This window comes from Vipera ursinii, assembly GCF_947247035.1.
Source record: "Vipera ursinii genome assembly, chromosome: 1".
In the NCBI taxonomy this organism is placed as follows: Eukaryota; Metazoa; Chordata; class Lepidosauria; order Squamata; family Viperidae; genus Vipera; species Vipera ursinii.
Window position 1 is genome coordinate 358,737,510 of NC_139512.1, and position 14,613 is coordinate 358,752,122.

The 14,613-nt window shown below is 52.0% G+C and overlaps 1 protein-coding gene across 1 annotated transcript; it reads left to right on the plus strand.

Moving 5' to 3' along the window:
* The first annotated feature begins 292 nt into the window (after window positions 1-292).
* Window positions 293-10,954, plus strand: TLCD1 (TLC domain containing 1). Its single transcript, XM_083379875.1, has 4 exons — window positions 293-524; window positions 950-1,032; window positions 4,050-4,132; window positions 10,235-10,954. Exons 1-4 carry the CDS (start codon window positions 334-336, stop codon window positions 10,619-10,621), a joined length of 744 nt encoding a protein of 247 aa, XP_083236001.1. The 5' UTR covers window positions 293-333; the 3' UTR covers window positions 10,622-10,954.
* The last annotated feature ends 3,659 nt before the right edge of the window (window positions 10,955-14,613 follow it).

The following is a 14,613-nucleotide window of genomic DNA, read 5'->3' on the forward strand; positions in this document are numbered from 1 at the left end:
CCTTTCACGACCAGCGAAGTCACGGGAGAAGGAAAGTCGCGGGAAAACGGGCAAAGCCGCCTGGCTGAGCCCCAGGAGCTTCGGGGGCTCCGTTGCCATCGCGGCGGCCCGGCGGCTGCAACGGCTGCGGCCCCCGCGCACGTGCCGGGCGGGCCGTGGCCCCGCCCACCCCGCCTGGGGCAGCCCCCGGGGGCGTGGCCGGGGCGTGGCCGGGGCGAGGGGGCGGGGCGTGGGGTCCTGCCCCCCCGCGGGGGCGCACGTGAGCCGGGCCGTCGAGCGGCGGGAGGGAGGGAAGCGGAGGGAAGCGGCGGCCGGTCGGGCGGTCGGTCGGCGATGGCCCCGTGGCTGCGCTCGGCCGGGCTGGTGGGCGGCTCGTCGCTGGCCTTCGCGGCCCTCCGCTGGGCGCTGAGCCGCTGCCCGCTGCCCGCCCACGTCCGCCGCGACGCCACCCGCACCTGGCGCTGGAGGAACCTGCTGGTCTCCTTCGCCCACTCGGTGGTGGCCGGCCTCTGGGCCGTCGTCGGGTGAGCGGGGCGCCTCTGGGCGCGCACAGAGCGCCGGGCTGGGAACGCGGCCGAGCAACGATCGCCCAGGCTTCCAAGCGGGACCCCCCGGGAACCGATCGGGGGGGGGCTGGGGGGGCTGGGATCGGCTCTTTGGCCGGGACCCCCGAAGGGGCTCAAGGGGAGGCGGGGAGGCGGAGGGGGGGCAATCTCAGCTCCCCTTCCCAGCTGGGCTCGCTTTCTCGAGCTGCCTCTTTGCGGGGGAGGGGAGGGTTGCCGAGCTTCCGCCAACCTTTTGCTACGTTTGGCGTGTGGGAAAGCTGGGTAAAGGCCAAGAAATGCCTTTTTTTTTCTTTTCTCCCCCCCCCCTCTAAAATTACTTCCTGGTTGTGGGGGGGAGGAGGGGTCTTCCTTTCTGCTGACCTGGGGGATTCTCCCCCTCGCAGGATGTGGCAGCTGCCGGGGGCCTTGGATGACCTGGTGCAGACCACCAGCCCTTCCGCTCACCTGCTGCTCTGCTTTTCCACAGGTAAGAAGAATGGGGGGGGGCTCAGCCTTTGCCATCGGTCTGGGGGGGGGCTGGCAGGGGTTTCCTGGAAACGGCTTGTTTGTTTGTCAAATTGGTTGGTAACTCTTTGGACTTTCACGGACTGAAAGCCCACCAACTCATTTAAGCCCACCTGCCTCTTCTGCCACAAGGACAACTTGGCCTTTGGCAACGCTTCGGGGGGTGGTGGTCTTGTGGGACCCCAGAGGACCCAACGTCTGGCACTGGAGCTGTTTAGTGGGGCATCTGAAGAGATGGGCTGGGGGGGACACAGAGATCACCCCCCCTGCATCCCCCCTTTAGCGTGGCCTTGAAAGGGCACGGGGGGTCTCGGTGGGAAAGGCCCACCTGCTGCCAGAGGATCTGTTCCAGGCAGAAAATGTTGTTTTAGCTTTGCCGTGTTGTCGTGCAGGAGAACACAATGGGGGCATTAAATGCTTTTGTTCCAGTTGCGTGGTTTGTCCCGCTGCCCCCCCCTCAGAGAGCAGCCGTATTCCTCCCCCCACCCTGAATGTCGCTCTTGACAATGGTGATACGAACTGATACGAATTCCTGGGCATTTCACACGCCCCCCTCCCCCAAATTTGGGGGTTGAGCTGTGGGGGGAGGGGTGTGTTTTAGCACAACTGGGAGATAATAATAATAATTTTATTTATATACCGCCCTTCTCCCGGAGGACTCAGGGCGGTGAACAGGGCAACCATATAAAAATACAAAAAATAGTTAAAAAAGTTAAAAAAGAATTAAACATATGCCCAAGCTAAAAAACAGTAAATACATATATTAAAAATGATAATAAAAACCCAACCCATCCCCCGTCAGGCCAAGCCGGACTGAATTCTCTGCCAAAAAAAGGTGAGGTGGAGGCGGGAAAGTTAAGTTTCTATCATTCCTGGGTGCAGCCGGGCGAAAGTGGGGTGAGACACCTAGGGGTGTTGGACGGGGGGAGCGGCTGAAGACCCCTGGCTATGAGGTAGGCACAGGGACCCCCATCTTTGCAACTTTAACTCCCAGAATTCCTCGCCCAACTTTAAGACTCGTGGACTTCAGTTCCCAGAATTCCCTGCCCAACTTTAAGACTCGTGGACTTCAGTTCCCAGAATTCCCTGCCCAACTTTAAGACTCCAGTCAATTTTAAGACAGCTGGCTGGGGCATTCTGGGAGTTGAAGTCCACGAGTCTTAACGTTGGCCGGAGAATTCTGGGAGTTGAAGTCCAGCGGTATTGAAAGCCCATAAGTCTTAAAGTTGCCAAGGCTGGAGACCCCTGAAGCAGAAGACCCGAGTTCGAGTCCGGCCAGCTGGTAATTTAGGGTCCCTGCCTCTCGCGCAACCCAGCAAGAAGGGAAGAGTAAATCATTTCTGAGAGACAGGGCCAAGAAAGCTTCATGGAGTTATCCAGGAGCTGGACCCGAGTTCAAATTGGAAACCAGACAGAAAGCCCGAAGGGGTAGGCGCGGAAACAGGTTCCTGGTTTAATGGTGGTTCCTTTGACTCCTGAGTGACAGGTTTGAGGGTGGCTGGATGGGCCACAGCGGGATCTGCAGCTTCTCTACAAATACCTGCCCTGCAGATTTATTAAAACCGATTCTTTAAACCAATTTATATACCCGTAGTCCTTAACTAAAGTCCACAGCTGAGCCCAGGATTTCCAGGCTAAGCAAGACGGGTGTTAAACGAGCTTGCCCCATGTTACGACCCTTCTTGCCACAGACGTTAAGCAAATCACTGCAACTGTTAAGTCCTTGACTTACAGCCGTTTGTTTAATTTATTTATTTATTTTATTTATTTATTAGTTTTTATAAACCGCCCTTCTCCCGAGGGACTCGGGGCGGTGTACAGAGGAAGGAAGGTATACAGATTGAACAATAAAGATAATAAGAAACACTAATGAACACAAACTGGGACCCCAATTAACGCTATCATGCCAGGCCAGCCTGCTGAAACAGGAAAGTTTTTAAGTCGCGACGGAAGGTACGGAGGTCAGGGGCCATCCGGATTTCTGTTGGTAAGGTGTTCCAGAGGGCTGGCGCACCCACTGAGAATGCCCTCCCCCTGGGGGCCACCAGCCGACATTCCTTGAGCGGTGGCACCCTGAGGAGGCCCTCTCTGTGGGAGCGCACAGGACGGTGGGGTGCTGACATTGGCAGAAGGTGCTCCCGAAGGTAGTCCGGACCCATGCCATGTAGGGCTTTGTAAGTCATCGTTAGCACCTTGAACTTCACACGGAAGGCAGCCGGAAGCCAGTGCAGCGCACGGAGGAGAGGTGTGATATGGGAGTATCGGGAGGCTCCCAAGAGTGTCCGTGCCGCCGCACTTTGCACCAGTTGAAGCTTCCGAGTGGATCTCAAGGGCAGCCCCATGTAGAGAGCGTTACAATAGTCTAGGCGAGATGTCACAAGGGCATGGGTGACTGTACGTAAGGAATCCAGGTCCAGATAAGGCCGTAATGACCCAAGTTACTGGAAAAAGTGGCTTAGGACTCCCGCTTAACGGCCACTGCAGCGTCCCTGTGGTCATGTGATCCGAATTCAGATGCTGGGTGACTGACTCCTAGTTATGACGGTCGCAACTGTCGCGGGACCCGCTTTTCTGACCGTCTGGAGAACAAAGCCGGACTCACTTAACAACTGCGGCAGGAAAGGTGGTTAAAATGGGGCAGAACTTACTCAACCGCCTATCGGCTGAAACATTTAGGCCCGGCCGTAGCCGTAAGTCAAGGACTGCCCTGCAGCCGGACTTCGATGAGGTCCGGACGACGCAACTCTTCAAAAAGCCTGCGCAACTTGGGAGAAAGGATGGAGGACGGACACGCTCAGCCCTTGGCTGATGGAACCTCCATGTTCCAGAGCACTCTACATTTGCTGCTTTCTTTTGGCTGTCCTGCTCTCGATAGGGAGGGTAGCTGTTCCCCCCCACCCCGCCCCCCCGTTTCACACCAGATTCAAATGTAAAATACAGGGGCTGCCTCACCCCCCCCCCTTTTTCCTTCATTTCCAGGCTATTTCATCCACGACTCTCTGGACATCATCGTCTGCCGCCAGTCCAGGGCCTCATGGGAGTATCTGGTCCACCACGCCGTGGCAAGTAGTGGGGGCTTTGGGGTGTGTGTGTGATCTGCTTGCATTCCAGGGAGTCCTCGACTTAACGACCGTAATTAAGAGCATTAAGCGGGTCATGACGTGGCTGATTTTATCACCCTTTTTTTTTTGCTGCCGTCGTTTAATTGAAACCTTTGTTCATTACGGGGCGTTTTTTTTTGGCAGAAACTGGAAATACGGGCAGTCCTCGACTTACGACAGTTCACTTAGTGTCTGTTCAAAGTTATGATGGCACTGAAAAAAAAGGACTGTCTGGCTGTTTTTCACACTTAGCGACCGTCATGGCATCATCCCCGTGGTCCACGTGGGCCAAATTCAGGCGCTTGGCCACTGACTCCTATTTATGACAGTCACACTGCCCCGGAGGCCACGTGATCCCCTTTTGCGACCTTCTGATAAGCAACGGTCCAATTCACTCAACAGCCGTGTTACTGACTTGAAAGAGTTACGGTGATTCACTTAACAACCATGTCAAGAAAGGTCGTAAAATGGGGCAAAATTCATTTAACAAACGCCTCGCCTGGCAAGACATTATTTTTGGGCGCGGTCACGGTCGTAAGCCGAGGACTATCTGCAAAGACTGGAAAAAAATGTCGTAAATCCCGGACAGGTGACCACCAATGGCCATTTAAGTGCAGATCGGTTGCGGGGTGCCCAAAATACAGTCACGTGACCGGGCTGGGCCGGGGGGGGGGGAATCAGCCATCAGAACTTCAGATCTGTGTTGCGAGTTCCTCCTTCGGGGTCCATCCTAACCTCAAACCGTTGCTAAGTGAGCTGTCGTAAAGCCAGGAACTCGTGTCGGGTGGAGGGTAGATGAGTGAGGGGGGCGCAGACCCCGGGAGAGGAGCCTCGGGCAGCAGAGGGACCCCAGCCGTCCCTTTTTCCTTGGCGAGGGGCAGGGGGGCAGCCTGGCCAGGGGCTTCGGGGAACGGGGGGGGGCTTTCTTATGCTATTTTATTTATTTATTTATTTTTTATTTTAATTCCATTTAAATCCCGCCCTTCTCCGAACACTCAGGGTGGCTTACAAGCTTAGCAGTAGCCTTCATTCTATGTATATGCCTGCTTATTAGGGCTTCCACACACACACACCCCAAGCGGCATTATTACAAAGTCAGCTTAATTGCCCCCAACAATCTGGGTCCTCCTTTTACCTACCTGGGAAGGATGGAAGGCTGAGTCAACCTTGAGCCTGGTGGGACTCGAACTTATACAGCCCATAACTGTAGGGCAGGGATCTTCCAACTTGGCCCTTTGATGACTGGTGGACTTCAACTCCCAGAATTCCTCAGCCAACTATGCTGGCTCAGGAATTCTGGGAGTTGAAGTCCACGAGTCATCAAAGAGCCGAGGTTGCCTAGCCCTGGGCTGGGAGGTGCAGAGGGGGATGGGGGGGCCGGGGGAGAGAGCCCTGGTGCTTCTGGATGCGTCCGCTTGATCCGGATCTGATGCCGGCCTCTGTTTTTTGGCCTGGGAAACCACCCTGGCTGTGCTTCCATTTTCTACTTTAGCTTTTAACCTTCCTTATTTTCCCTTTACTTTTTTCCCTTAAACTCTTTGCTTTATTTTACTTTATTTTTTTAACTGGTTGTTTACTTTCTGCTTTTACTTTTGCTTAACTTTTTAATTTGCTTTTTGCCATCTTTAATATTTTCTATATCCATTTTTTACTTTCTTTTATTTTTTTACTTTTTAGCTTCTTGTTTGCTTTGGACTTTTTATTTATTTTTTATTTATTCCATTGATGGGATTTATATCCCGCCCTATCTCCCGAAGGACTCAGGGCGGCTAACAACAAAACATATAATAAGTACAGAAATCAAGATAAAAATAAAATTGAAATCATCTGGGCAATAAATTAAAATTAAAGAATTAAAAAATAAATTAAAAATTCTAAATATGAATTAATTAAAATGCCTGTCAGTCCAGGTCAGCCTGGTGGAACAGGAGTGTTTTGAGGCCGCGGCGAAAGAATTGGAGGTTTTGGGCCATCCGAAGCTCAGGGGAGAGCTGATTCCACATGGCTGGCGCTCCCACAGAGAAGGCCCTCCCCCTGGGGGTCGCCAGCCGACATTGCCTAGCTGACGGTACCCTGAGGAGACCCTCTCTGTGTGAGCGAACTGGGCGATGGGAATTCGTTCCCGGCAGCAGATGGTCCTGCAAGTATCCCGGGCCTAAGCCATGTAGGGCTTTAAAGGTAAGAGCCAGCACCTTGAATCTCACCCGGAGGGCAACCGGTAACCAATGCAGCTCACGCAGGAGGGGTGTAATATGGGAGTATCGGGGAGCTCCCATCACAACCCGTGCAGCTGCACTCTGCACCAGCTGAAGCCTCCGGGTGGTCTTCAAGGGCAGCCCCATGTAGAGAGCATTGCAGTAATCAATACGGGAGGTAACGAGTGCGTGGGTGACTGTACGTAGGGCATCTCGGTCCAAAAAGGGGCGCAATTGGTATATAAGACGAATCTGGGCAAATGCCCCCCTAGCCACGGCTCCAATATGATCATCAAAACTGAGTCGTGAATCTAGGAGGACGCCCAGATTGCGTGCTCTATCGATGGGAGGTAACATCTCTCCTCCTATCGTCAGAGATGGAACCTCTTGGACTAAACGAGATGACGGTATGTACAGCCACTCAGTCTTGGCCGGGTTGAGTCGAAGCCTGTTTTCTCCCATCCAAATCTGTACCGCTTCCAGGCAACGGGACATCACATCGAGGGCATCACTGGGTTGGTTCGGGGTGGAGATGAAAAGCTGGGTATCATCAGCATATTGATGATATTTCACCCCGAAGCTACGGATGATCTCTCCCAGCGGCTTCATATAGATGTTGAACAGGAGGGGCGAGAGCACCGAACCCTGAGGCACTCCACAATTAAGAGGCCTAGGGCTTGACCTCTGCCCTCCTGCCAACACCGTCTGCGAACGGTCCGAGAGGTAGGAGGAGAACCACCGCAGAACGGTGCCTCCCACTCCCAGCCCTTCAAGACGACGCAGTAAGATACCGTGGTCGATGGTATCAAAAGCCGCTGAGAGATCTAATAGGACCAGGACAGAGGAATAACCTCTATCTCGGGCCCGCCAGAGATCATTCACTTTGCTTTTTCACCTTATTTTTTTTACTTTAGTTTTTGCCTTTCTACTTTGCTTTTACTTAACTTTTTAGCTTGCTTTTTACTAACCTTAGTAGCCATCCACCCGTGGAATAGCTTGCCTTGAGATGTTGTGGGTGCTCCATCACGGGAGGTTTTCAAGAAGAGATTGGGCAACCATTTGTTTGAAACGTGTAGGGCCTTTTACTATTTTACTCACTTCACTTTTACTTTTACCTTTACTTTACTTTTACTTTACTCTTACTTTACTTTTTGACTTTTACTTTACTTTTGCTTTGCTTTTACCTTTATTTTAATTTCACAGTGCTTTTATCCTGCCTTCATTATTTTTACAAAAAACGTCAAGGCGGTCAACCTCCTTGTAATTTCCCTTTGTTTGATCCAAAACAAAACAAACTCACTTGGAATTCCGGCAGCGAAGTTCTTATTTCAAAAGAAGCCTTTGCAAAGGCTTGCTGGACTGAAACACACCCGGGAGTTCAGCCACACCTTACAGAGCTGTTTGACACATTTTTCTATCCTATCCCCGAGGGAGATTCCCCCTCTCCTATCGCACTCAACGCCCCTTCCCTAGTCATCCGATAAACTTTCCGGACCGCCTAAAACCACCGTCCTTCCCACGTTCCAGGAAGCCCCCTCTGTCCATATCCCATCTTTCACCATCTGATTTTGTTACCACAGGCCGTCTCCTATAGTTGTTTCGATATTTCCCCTTACAATTTGTGACTTCTGCTTTTCACACTTGTACTTGTCGGTACTTAGATAAAATGTTATTTCTGATCTTCAGCTGGCTTCTGCTTCAACCCTTAGACTCAATAGAAATTTCTGAGTAATACTTTTCATCCCTTTCACCTTGCTTCTTATTTCCTTCACCCGCATCACCTGCCTTTAATCTCTGTTCCTCCTTCCCTGCCCCAAGGACGGTGTTATTTTTTATTTTTTATTTTAATTCCATTTATATCCCGCCCTTCTCCGAAGAAACTCAGGGCGGCTTACAAGCTTAGCAGTAGCCTTCATTCTATGTATATGCCTGCTTATTAGGGCTTTCACACACACCCCAAGCGGCATTATTACAAAGTCAGCTTGTTGCCCCCAACAATCTGGGTCCTCATTTTACCTACCTCGGAAGGATGGAAGGCTGAGTCAACCTTGAGCCTGGTGGGACTCGAACCTGCACTAATCGCAGGCAGCTGGTGTTACTTAAGGAGCTGGTGTTACGTAAGGAGGTGTTGCTTAACCCCAAATAAATTTAAGTTAGGCAAAAGTCGCTCTGCAGCCGGCTTTTCCCCTTCCCTGCGGTGGAGGCTTTACAAGGGAAGACCTTCAGGCAGGCATGTCAAACTGCCGACGAAACCGCGCCCTCTCCATTGCCGGCACTTGGGAAAAAGTCGCAATACGTCGCCGTTTGACATGCCTGCCTCGAGGTCAACTCCTCTCCACCTGAATTTCCTTTTACTCTTTATTTATTGGGGTCCACTTGATTTGAGTCCCGCCTTGGTCGCAGTATAAGAAACTCAAGGTGGCAAGCATTCCTAATACTCTTTCCTATTTCCTATTTTCCCCACAACAACAACCCTGTGAGGTGGGTTGGGCTGAGAGAGAATCACTAGCCCAAGGTCACCCAGCTGGCTTTCGTGCCTAAGGCGGGACTAGAACTCAGCGTCTCCTGGTGATTGGCCCAAAGTCACCCAGCTGGCTTTTGTGCCTAAAGGTGGGACTAAAACTCTCCCGGTGATTGGCCCAAAGTCACCTAGCCAGCATTCGTGCCTAAGGCAGGACTAGAATTCACCATCTCCTGGTGATTGGCCCAAAGTTATGCAGCTGAGTTTCATGCCCAAGCCATGGCTAGAACTCCGAGTCTCCTAGTGATTGGCCTAAGTCACCCAGCTGGCTTTCATGCCTAAGGCAGGACTGGAACTCACCGTCTCCTGATGTTTGGCCCAAACCCACCCAGCCAGTTTTCATGCCTAAGGCGGGACTGGAACTCACCACCCCCTGCTTTGTAGCTTGGGGCCTCCAACACTGGACCAGCTCTATTCCTGCTTCTGCCGGCCGTCCCAAACAAGCCAGGGCAGACTACAAAGCCCAAAGGAGCTGAGGAGGGACGTCGTGTTCCCTGCCTTACGACACCAGAGTGGCTTTTGAGGGCCTGAAGCACCTTGAGCTACGCCAGCCAGCCACGGAACAGGCTGCCCTGTTCAGGGAAGTGCAGAGAAGCAGATCTGGGTGAAAAAATAAGCGAGGTCGGAGTGTCAGAATGAAGAAAAACAGAGCAGGAAGGGACCATGGAGGTCTTCTAGTCCAGCCCCTGCTCAAACAGGGAGGCTATTCCAGACAAAAGGTGGTCCAATCTCTTTCTTAAAAACCTCCTGTGTTGGAGCAGCCACAACTTTCGGAGGCAAGTTGTTCCACTGGTTAATTGGAGGGCAACAGTTGTGGGGTCCTTGGTGCCCTCTGAGCTGGGAGGCGGTTTTCTTGCAGACGTTTCATAACCCAACTAGGGTACCTCATCAGTGTTAGAGGGGGGTTTACAGGTAGGAGGAGGAGGAGGAGGAGGAGGAGGAGGAGGAGGAACAGAATAACAGTTGGAAGGGACCTTGGAGAAGATGCCTATCCAATCTCTTCCTCCAGTGACGGAGCAGCCACAACGTCCGGTGGCAAGCTGTTCCACTGGTTAATTGTTCTCACTGTTAGGAAGTTCCTCCTTAATTCCAGGTTGCTCCTCTCTTTTGGTCCACCCGTTGCTTCTCGTCGAGAGTAGTTTGACCCCCACACACACACTCTTCAAAGAGAAATTGGGGGGGGGGGGTCCTTCTCTTTCCTGAAAGAACTTGAGCCAAGGCTGGAGAGGTGTGAGGGGGCTGGGTGGTCCAGGGATTAGCAGGGGTCGGCCTTGACCGATTTAGAGCCGGTCGCAGGATTCTCACCCAACACCCCCCCACCCACCCCCCAATTTGGTCTCCTCGCAGGCCGCAACTGGTTTGATGTCCGGGATCGTCCTGAACCGCTTTGTGGCGGCCGGCCTGCTCTCCATGTTTGTGGAGGTCAGCAACATTTTCCTGACCATGAGGATGATGATGCGGCTGGGTAAGCTGCCCGTCCCGACCTTCTACGAGGTCAACAAGTACGCCAACCTGGCGGCCTACTTCCTCTTCCGCCTGGCCCCCCAGACCTACCTGACCTGGTACTTCGTGCGGCACGTGGAGATGCGAGGCCAGGGCGCCTTCCTCATGGTCAACCTCATCCTGCTGGACGCCATGATCCTCATGTACTTCTCGCGCTTGCTGCGCTCCGACTTCTGCCCCGGCAGCCGCCGGCCGGACTCGGACGACGAGAAGAAGTACTTGATCGACTGAGGTCCCGAGGAAACACACCCACCCCCCCGTGCCCCCCTCCCTCCGCAGCGGAGAGGACGCAAAAAACGGGGTCCTTTGTCCGGCTGCGTGGCTGCTGGTGTGCCTTAAAGCGCGGAGGACTAGCGACTTGGTCCACGGTGCCCCTTCGAGGGAGGAATCCACCCACAGCTGGGCCTGGGTCTCGGCCTGGCCTGGTTCCAAAGGAAGGGTCAAGAAGCAAGCCTGGGCCGGAGATGACCGCAAGGAACAGGGAGGAAGAGGAAGCCGCCTGAGGACTTTTGGAGAGAAGAGGAAGAGCGGCTATTTTGTGCATTAAATCTATTTGCAATCCGAGCCCACCTGGTCAGGTTGCTCCTTTGGGGGGAGGGGGCCTGGTCAGGGGTGCAGCACAAGGGGGTCCGGCCTTGGGTGGGTGGGGGGAAATACGGGAAGCCAGGAGGCAGGATCCTGGCTTGGTTGGTTGTATCCCGCCTTTATTATTTTTTACATATAACTCAAGGCAGCGGTAAAGGTACCTAAACCTCTTTCCTCCTATTTTCCCCACAACAACCCTGTGAGGTGGGTTGGGGTGAGGGAGGGGGACTGGCTCAAAACCACCCGGCTGTCTTTCATACCTAAGGCAGGACTAGAACTCACCGTCTCCTGGTGACTGGCCCAAAGTCACCCAGCCAGGTTTCACGAAGTTCAGCCCCAGATTTGTATTGATAAGCAAGACGGTTGTTAAGCGAATTTTTCCCCATTTTGCCACCTTTCTTGCCACAACCGTTAAGTGAATCACTGCAGCGGCTGAGTAAGTAACCCGGTCGTTAAGTGAATCTGGCTTCCCTCATAGACTTTGCTTGTCGGAAGGTTGCAAAAGGAGATCATGTGACACACACACACACACACACACCCCAGGACACTGCGAGAGTTGTAAATATGAGTCAGTTGCCAAGGTCCACGTGACCCTGTGGATGTGCAGCGGTCGCTAAGTGTGAAAAGGGGTCCCAAGTCTCTTCTTCTGAGCCACTGTAATTTCAAAGAGTTGTAAGCCGAGGACAGCCTGTACTGTGGACCGCTCAAGAGTAATTCAGGAACCAGCCATGCAAATTTCCCCCAAGCGTGTTTTGTGGGTGGGGTGAAAACTCAGCTAACTGCCCTTTTCCATCCAGGAAGCAGATCGAAGATAAAATGCCAACACGCTTCAGTCATAGTATCGATGCTGGCCTGAGTTTAACGCAACGCGACAGCCAAGCTAACTTTAGCCGTGAGGAAGGACTTTGGCACTTCCTTCTAGGTGGGAGGTACGGGTTTCGAACCCTTTGCCCAAGGGGTGGGGTGGGGGCTTGTGTCCTCCCCCCCCCGAGGCCCACCCAGCAGCGGATGGGCCCTGAAAGGAAACGGGCGAGTTTTTATTTTTATATTATACATTCAATATCGGGTAAAATACAAAATACGACGAACAAACATTAAGCAAAAGTGAAGAGAGAAGAAGGAAGAAGAGAAAGGCAGAAGAGAAAGAGAAAGCAAGGAACGAAAAAAAGAATGAAGGAAAAAAAGAAAGAAAGAAAAGAAAGAAAGAAAGAAAAAATTAAAAAGAAAGATCTTTTTCCCCTCCCCTGCTGGAGCCAACATTCTCTTGGTGGGGGGGGGGGGGGAAATTGGCTGCCAGCACTCAGCCTGTTTGCCAAGGCCCAGGACGCGCCCCCCCCGCCCTTGGAGTGGGGCTGGCGCCCCCAGAGCCTCCACCACGGGGTCTCCTCCTTCCTTTCCCCCCCCCATGAGGTCTGCCCAGTCCTGGTGGGCTCTAGTGGGGAGGGGGCCCTTGCAGAGGCTTGGCCCATCGCCGGCCCCTCCTCCTCCTCCCGGCCTTTGTGCAGAGGACAAAGGGGGAGGAGCAGCATTGGGGGGGGCTGACCTCCTGGGGCGTCTTTGAAAGGGGTTGGGGGCAAAGGGGGGGTCTCTCGGAGGCAGGGGAGGTGCCCTCAATTGCACCAACCGGTGGGGCCCACGGAGAGGGGGGGAAAGACCTCAAAAGGGCAGCCAGGAAGCCAAAATTGAAAATGGGCCCCTGGCAAACAAAAGGGAGCCCCCCCCGTCAACTGGGCATTTTTCCCTTTTTCTCCTCTTTCCCTTATTCTCTTTTCCTTCCTTCCTTTTCTTTACCTTAATAATAATAATAATGAAGTTGGAAGGGACCTCGGAGGTCATCTAGTCCTAGCCCAACCCCCTGCTCGGGCAGAAGACCCTAGACCATTTTGGACAAATGTCTGTCCAGTCTCTTCTTAACAACTTCCAGTGTTTAGAGCATTCACAGCTTCTGGAGGCCAGGAGTTCCACTGGCTAATCGTCCTCACTGTTAGGAAGTTTCTCCTTAGTTCTAGGTTGCTTCTCTCCTTGGTGAGTTTCCTTGCTCTCCTTCCTTCCTTCCTTCCTCCCTCCTTTATATATATATAAAGATTTGTCCCATGTTTGGGGCCTAGCAAGGTAATTAAATAGTTAACAAGCATTTAACACATATCTCCCTTGCTTCTCAGCTAGCAGACTGAGAGAGCTTGCGGCCTAGAGGTAAAAACAACTGCCTAATGTGCAATCAGCCCAGGTTCGAATCTCAGAAGGGTATGGCTGACTGATGAAAACAAATAAGTTTGAAATGCATATCAGTCTCCCTTTAATTCTTTGTTAGCAATCTAAAAAAAATTACACAAATATGAGCTGTCACTGTTGTGACTACTGCCTGTGGATGGCCTTCGGTTAGGCCGAAACAGGAAATAAAGATTTGTCCCATGTTTGGGGCCTAGCAAGGTAATCTAAATAGTTAACAAGCATTTAACATACATATATATATGTATATGGCTGACTGGTGAAAACTAATGAGTTAGAAATGCATTTCAGTCTCCCTTAATTCTTTGTTAGTAATTTATACAAATAGATAGATATAGATATAGATATATAGAGAGAGAGCGCTTGGTGTTTTAACTTTGTAAGGAAACTGTAATAAAAATGATACCTCAGCTGCTGCTGCTGCACACTTTAATCATTGTATTAGTGACAGGAATTGCTTTGATTTGTTTCACGGTTACTCGCCCACCCAGTCACCTGTTGAGACGGGCACACATATTGAATGAGACATTGACTAAGCGAACACTACAGTTATTCACAGGAGTCATTCAGTGCCAGAACAATTGACTAACTAAACGAATACTCAATCGATGTGGCACCACATCCACGAGCCCCGACAGGTTCCTCGGAGGCGTTCCCCCCAGGGAAGCCAGCCCAGACGGAAAACAATGGCTTGGCGTGCGGAGACAAAATTCTGCCATCTTCAAACATGTTCAAGCAGCCGGTTGGGGAAGGGAATTGGTGTGTGTGTGTGTGTGTGAGACTCTTATCTCTTTGCAAGAAACTAGACCTGATAAAGACAGCTCATCCTCTGAAACTTCTGAGTTTTCTCCTGCCTGCACAAACATACAAACACACCCAGCAGGTTTCACTGCTCAGCTGGGAAAATAATTCACAGCGAAGCACCTGATCCGACAAGTCTCAGTTCTGTGCTCAGGTGACAGGTGAAAAAAGAATGTCTTAAAACTTCCCTCTCTGATGCTATCCAAGTATGCAGAACACAGAATGACAAGAGTTGGAAGGGACCTTGGAGGTCTTCTAGTCCAACCCCTTTGCTTGAGCAGAAGGCAGGGTGTCCAACATTGGAACTTTATGACTGGTGGAGTTCCAACTCCCAGAATTCCCCGGTCAGTATAATCTCTTCTTAAAAACCTCCAGTGGTGAAGCAGCCACAACTTCTCAAAGGCCTGGAGACTAAAAACACACAAAGAACGGCTGCAGGACTTGGGTCCGGCTAGTCTAAAGAAAAGAAGAAACAGGGGTGACAGGATAGCAGCATGCCAGTATTTGAGGGGCTGCCACAAAGAGGAGGGGGTGGGTGGTCTGAAATTAATTCTCCAAAGCACCCGAGGGAAGGATGAGAAACAACGGTTGGAAAGTGATCAGAGAGA

Coding starts and splice junctions, on each gene's coding strand:
- TLCD1 (XM_083379875.1), top strand. CDS start 334: ATGGCCCCGTGGCTGCGCTCGGCCGGGCTGGTGGGCGGCTCGTCGCTG. Junction 525..949: donor GGCCTCTGGGCCGTCGTCGG/GTGAGCGGGGCG, acceptor TCCCCCTCGCAG/GATGTGGCAGCTGCCGGGGG. Junction 4,133..10,234: donor ATCTGGTCCACCACGCCGTG/GCAAGTAGTGGG, acceptor GTCTCCTCGCAG/GCCGCAACTGGTTTGATGTC.